Raw genomic sequence first — 6,792 nt, 5'->3', positions numbered from 1 at the left:
TGACATCCATAAATCGGGTGTACATGTCCCCATTGGTCTCACTCGGTTTCATTTGAAATAACTCATAAGTGTGCACTAAAAGATTAATTTTTGACTCCTTCACTCTACTAGTGCTTTCATGAGTCACTTCGAGTATATACCAAATATCAAAAGTCGTTTTATAAATCGACACTCGATTAAACTCATTTTTATCTAATGCACAAAACAAGACATTCATAGCCTTGACATTTAAAGTGAAAGTCTTCTTCTCCAACTCATTCCAATCATTCATTGGAAGAGAAGACTTTTGAAAACCATTTTCGACAATGTTCCATAGCTCAAAATCCATTGAAATTAGAAAGATCTTCATTCTAGTCTTCCAATACGTGTAATCCGTCCCATTGAACATGGGCGGACGTATAATTGAATGACCCTCTTGGTTGTCGGTAAATACTATCTCTCTTGGGTTTTAAACCAAACGAGAGTGAACCTTGCTCTGATACCAATTGTTAGGATCAAGAGCGACACTAAGATGAGGGGGTGAATTAGTGCAATAAAAAATTCTTTGATTTTGTAAAATATTTCATACGTTCGATAGAAATCGATTCGAAAAGATAGCAACTTGAAACGTAAGTGAGCATAAGTATAGTGAAAGCAAGATGAGGAGGAGAAGCAATTTGCTATGAAATGATTCTTAGTTAAAGTAAATTGCTCAAAATGAAATGCAAACCAGAATTTAGAGTGGTTCGATCAATGTGACCTACATCCACTTTTGGATTCCTCCTCCGTTGAGGTCACCGGCGTTCATTAAAGGTCTTCCTTCAATAAGTGAAGACCAATCACCTTTTACAGCTCTTTCTCCTTTTGTCGAGTTTAGGAGAGAACCCTTACAAGTCTCACACCTCTCTTGAATGATCTCAAAACTTAGAAAGGGAGGAGGACTCTAGCACTTGTTTATAATACTTTTATACCATAATAACTCAAGATTATAATTATACTTCGGTGCCTTTTCATGCAAAAAAGAGTAGGGTATTTATAGGCCTCAATGACTTTAAAAAATGGAGCTAAAAAGTGTTTCATCCTAGATTTTTGAGGTACTAGCGGTACCACCGCTTGTCACCTGACACTGGGTGGTACCACCGCCTGTCACCTGACACTGGGTGGTACCACCGCCTGTCGGGGCGGTACCACCGCCTAATAGGGGCGGTACCACCGCTAACAACATTTACCGTCGACGGTACCACCGCCCAGACCACCTAGTGTTGCTTTTCAAGCGATGCCACCGTCGGCTAAGAATTCAGTATCATGGTTGGACCTTGAATCCGGCCCAAACCAGCCCAACTCCGAGCCTAGTTGGCCCCTAACAGAGTTGATGGGATTATCTCCCAAATCAACTCTAATTATCATTCTAACTATGATTAAGGTAAGCATGGTCCGATACATCAATTTTTCACTTAGTGATCCTCCGGTAAACTTTTCGGTGAGTCTTCCGACGAGTTTCCAGTGAACTCCCGACCAACTCTCGGCTAGTCTTTCGGCATGCTTCCGGCGATCTCCCGACGAGCTTTCGACGAGTCGTGCTTCCGGTGATCTCATGATGAACTCTCGGCGAGCTCCCGGTATATCATCCGAGTCTTCGACTCCGGCCCATCATCTGCTATGCCTTACTGCTACTGTAATTAATCCTTGACACTTATTTCAACATAAGGATTAAATCAAATAATTTACCAATTGATTTCATCATCAAAATCCGAGATTCAACATATGATTTTAGAGGAAAAAGATGGGTGAGGAGGAGAATGATGGTGAGGAAAGAATTGATAGAATAGGACTTTTCACGTTTAAAAACTCTTTTCTCATTTGAGAACTTTCTCCTCGCTTACACATCTTACCTAAGATTTTTGATAGCTCTAAACTCTCAGTTCTTCGTTCATCCCATCCAAAATGTGAGGTTTATAATATTTTAATAAGGATGGATATCTATTTAATAAATATCATATGTCTTCTTTAGAAGAGTGATGAGTAGATATCTATAGGATGAGGACAAGTATCAATTATTACATAAATATTATGTACCCTCCTTTTAGAAGAGAGGGAGGGGTTATGATTCATAGAATTACTGTGTACACTTTATAATATATACATAATATCCCATTTAATGATCTCATAAAGTTGAAGCCAAATTTAATGTAAACATATAACATATTTATATTTTATTATAATTTACTAAAAAATATGTACATCCTTCGTTAATATTTAGGCTCATATCAAAATGTAATAATCCGAAGCTCTTGTTCTCTCCGACCGATCCCCCATCACTTCTGATACTTAATGTTTTTGAGTACTCTGAGGAATACTTGGCCAGACGTGGCTAATGATCAAAGTCCGGGAGCCCCAACTCAACCATGGTAAATCGACCCCATCTTAACGTGGAAAGACCTTCAGTGGAGCCCCTCCACCCTGTCCCTCGACTTCCACTGTGCAGGTCTCTCCGACTCCAGCTGCGCTCTCTCTCTCTCTCTCTCTCCTATCAACTCAGCCATGAAGGACTCTATCAGCAAGCAGCTGCTCCGACTGCGCCTCAATGGCTCAACCAATCATTTCAAGCAATAGCATGACAAGCTTGCAGAATGAGGTCGGCGACGGCCGGTTTACAGGTGACCTAGAATTAGCTCTGCGGGCGAAGGGGCAGCGCCTCGGCCATGGCTCAGTTGGTTTTGGTCACTGGTCTCCATTGAGCCATTGATGATGTGTTTCGGATTGTTCATGCGCAAGGATTTGGATTTTCGTCAAGAACTCAGCATGATCGATCATTTGTGGATTATTTTTCTATAGTTTCATCAGTGCAAATATAAGTCTCATTTATTATCATGCCGCTGTCGAGGCAAACAAAACAGGGGATCGATCATCACATGATGATGCTGGCCCGCTGTGCCATTGAATCCGGACCGTGTTCCACCCCGACGGGGACTCGTACGTTCCCCGAAGCTAACATAGCACGTGACCAAACATGTGACATCCAAGACACTCAATTCTTGCGCCGGTCGTCCTACCTGTGGTAATAGCTTGCTTTCTTTACTGAATAGCAGAGAACGGGACCCACTTCCATCTCCAATAACTAGGGAGGCAGAAGAAAAGGGTATGACGAGTAAGGCGTTGAAAAGCAGTTTTGGCCAACACATCCCGTGCAAGGAACCCAATTCGGTGGGATGGTGGATTCCCCTCCAAAGCATGTGAGGCGGGGCCCACCGACCTTCGATCGGGACGAGGGAGTGGGTCCCTGGGGCCACTTAACCGCTGGATTTAAGCAAGTCGAGTTGGTCCCGTGATCAATGAAGGCGATGAAAGATGATGGCATCGCCTGTTACTAAGATTGACCCAACCTTTTAATTAGATTTTTGTTGTTGTGTTTGTTGTGCGGAGTGTCAGTACGGCTCAGCTGGATCATGAGAATATAAGATCGTGCATGTGAATTTTTGAGGTGAGAGAATCGATGTTAGGTCGGGTTGGAGCGTCATCTGCTAGATCAACCCAAGGTAGAGCAAGGGCGTGGATTCTTGCTTCAATGCTGTCTCCCTACATAAAAGATTAATGTCGGAAGAAAAATTCTGAACTTAATCCCTCCGAAATTTAAAACAGTATCAATATAAATGATGTTGGGAGGAGGTTTTCGAGTGTTTAAGTGCCTCCCTTGGCATCGGCCAAAAGGCTAACTTTTATACAAGCAGTTGAGGTCGATTGTACATAGTTCGTTAATGATCATTGACACCTCGCACTATCGTCCTGTACACTCCACATGAGGTTGATCAAGTTGGACGACTCTATATCATGCGGACGACGTAAACACAATCGACTACTTTGTACCAGTCTATACTGACAACATGATTACAAGTGATTGTCTCGGGTGGGTCAAAGATGTCATATCAGTGCATAACGTGATAGTTGATCACAATCACGGGAGATACTAAAATATGCCCTAGCAATATTTATCAACGGTGGCTAGACGCTCAACAAGCAGTTTGATTAAGCAACTAGCGAAGACACTGCTACGTGGAGTAATGTCTTCCTGTCCACAGCACAAGCAACATACAGTATTTTCATCTTACACAACATTTCAACCCATGTCTTCTGCCGGATGATGAGATCCTCGTTCCAATGTCACATAGCTACGTTTTGCAATCGTGATTAAGATCAGACGGACACCACACCATGGCTTGTTCCTGCACCTCTCTTTGGTGGCCCGCTCTCCCGTCCCCGTTCCCGTTCCCGTTCCCGTTCCATCTCTTATCTGATAAGGTGGGGCCCATGTAGAGTTTCTTGCCGAGCCTTTGCTGCCTCCAACAAGAGAGCAGGTAAGCTGACGGGTACGAAGAATTTGGTAAAACTTTATTTTTCTTTTTCTACTGTTGTTTTCAGTCTATTTTGAGCGCAGGCGTTCGCGGCGTCAGATAACGACACGCCCAAACCACACGCACCCGTGCCTCCGGTTTCCGCTCCTCGCACTTCCTCATCTACCCCTCGCTAGCTCGTCTAATTTCATCGAATACCCGAAATGCAACTTCCCATCGCAGTAATTCCATTATATAGTGGAGGTTAAAACCGTCCGAAAGGGGATATAAACCCAGAGCCGAGGACACAGCCAGGCGAGCTAAACCTCGAACGCCACTCCAAAGGCTAGTTATGGCTCCGCGTCCTCTCTCTTCTGTCGCCGTCCTCCTCCTCGTCGCCGTCGCGGCCGCGTGGACTGGAGGCTCCGATGGGTGCCCAGCGTCCGACCGCGCGGCGCTTCTGGCCTTCCGTTCCGCCCTGTCTGAACCGTACCTCGGGATCTTCTCGTCGTGGAAGGGGAAGAACTGCTGCTCCCGGTGGTACGGCGTGAGCTGCGATCCCACCACTGGGCGCGTAGCCGACATTACCCTCCGCGGCGAGTCGGAGGACCCCATCCTCGCCCGCGCAGGCCACTCCGGCGGCCTCATGTCCGGCCGCATCTCACCGGAGATCTGCCTCCTGGACCGCCTCACCACCCTCATCCTCGCCGACTGGAAGCAGATCTCTGGGCCTATCCCCCCTTGCATCACCTCCCTCCCCCTCCTCCGCATCCTCGACCTCGTTGGCAACCGCCTCTCCGGCTCCCTCCCTGCCGACATTGGCCGCCTCTCCCGCCTCACCGTCCTCAACGTCGCCGACAACCAGATTTCTGGCCCCATCCCATCCTCCCTCGTCGCCCTTTCCTCCCTCATGCACCTCGAGCTCAGTAACAACCAGATCTCCGGCACCATTCCTACCGACTTCGGAAACCTGCGAAAGCTCAGCCGCGCACTCCTCGGCCGAAACCGCATCTCCGGCGTAATCCCCGTATCCGTGGGCCACATGACTCGTCTTGCCGACCTCGACCTCGCCGAGAACCGTATCTCCGGGGATATCCCCGCGAGCCTGGGGTTCATGCCGGTACTATCCTCCCTATACCTCGACTCCAACCGGCTCACCGGCCACATCCCAGCGGCGCTGCTCGCGAGCAGGGGGCTCAGCATCCTAAACCTGAGCCGGAACGCCATCGAAGGGGAGATACCGGACGTGTTCGGCTACCGGTCATACTACACGGCGCTGGATCTGTCGTACAACCAGCTGAGAGGCAGCGTGCCAAAAACGCTGGTGACCGCGGCGTTCGTAGGGCACTTAGATCTCAGCCACAACCACCTCTGCGGGGCCATCCCCGCCGGCTCCCCGTTCGACCACCTCGAGGCCGCCTCCTTCGCCAACAACGACTGCCTCTGCGGCGGGCCGCTGCCGGCTTGCCGGTGAGCCCGGCATGGAGATCCGGGCGAGGGGGTAGTATGCGTGACAACCGGCGACTGCTTCTTCGTGTTGTGTGTTATTCTTGCTTACGAGTGTTATTATCAGAAGCGCATGCACGTGAAAGTAAAACAGGGGGAGGGGAGAGAATGTATGTTAATGTGTGATGCTCTTTGTAGTTTTTACTTGGTGAGTGTGGGCAGCTTCTTTGGGTACTAACTGTGGACAATATCATCGATATGAGTACAGCAGTCAATTTAAATTTGATCTTCGGACCAAGTAAATTTGACTTGTGGTGATTCAGAAGAACCGTGCTTCACATGTTGGCACGCCAATAAAGAAGAAGAGTATATGTTTGGATAAGATATGGCCGCACACGGATGCTGGACGCAGACTTGGAGGAGAAGCCACGTGAGACATGATGAGAGTGTGGGGTAGTGGGACTGGTGCGCATGTGGAGCGGGGACCGGAGCCAGTTCTGGAGTGGCAGGGACGGTGGCGGTGGGCGGGATTTTACTGGAATCGGATGACTTCCACTTGGCATGAATCATGGAACCCGGCAATGAGCTGGTCTAAAAAGAGACAATCAATCATACAGTTGGGCTGCATAGTTTAGAGCAGGCAAACGCACTCGATCGGAGAGGAGTGCGAGGCTTTAGCATACGACGCCCACCCAGCTTGCTTTCTTTATTTCCTTATTTCTGTCTCTTTCTGATTCTTCGGCATTTAAATGCAAAACTAGAGGGGATTGGAGATATACATTGATGGATCAGATTTTAGTTGTCCCTCCTTCGAGCATGTCATTTCACCAAAAGCAACGACGAGACATGTTCTGGCAGAATCATCAGCACACTGATCGGGAACCAGAGTTTAGAGATGAGAATCCTCGAAGCAAAGTCGAAAAATACATGCAGACAGAGACATGGAGATGTCCCAGTAGTCCGCCTTCAACGATCAAGTAGAACCTCGTGAGCTCTAAGAGAAGCGAGGGAGACGAAGAAAATTCTGTGGGCATTCTTA

At 47.7% G+C, this 6,792-nt stretch overlaps 1 protein-coding gene across 1 annotated transcript; it reads left to right on the top strand.

The window, feature by feature from the left end:
- Window positions 1-4,618: 4,618 nt before the first annotated feature.
- Window positions 4,619-6,034, top strand: LOC135651053 (DNA damage-repair/toleration protein DRT100-like). Its single transcript, XM_065170841.1, has one exon. The coding sequence runs from the start codon at window positions 4,660-4,662 to the stop codon at window positions 5,779-5,781; it is 1,122 nt and encodes a 373-aa protein (XP_065026913.1). The 5' UTR covers window positions 4,619-4,659; the 3' UTR covers window positions 5,782-6,034.
- Window positions 6,035-6,792: the final 758 nt, after the last annotated feature.

This window comes from Musa acuminata, chromosome BXJ3-10 (assembly GCF_036884655.1).
Source record: "Musa acuminata AAA Group cultivar baxijiao chromosome BXJ3-10, Cavendish_Baxijiao_AAA, whole genome shotgun sequence".
Lineage (NCBI taxonomy): Eukaryota > Viridiplantae > Streptophyta > Magnoliopsida > Zingiberales > Musaceae > Musa > Musa acuminata.
Note: the sequence above shows the minus strand (reverse complement) of the source record. Positions and strands in the feature narration are given on the sequence as shown.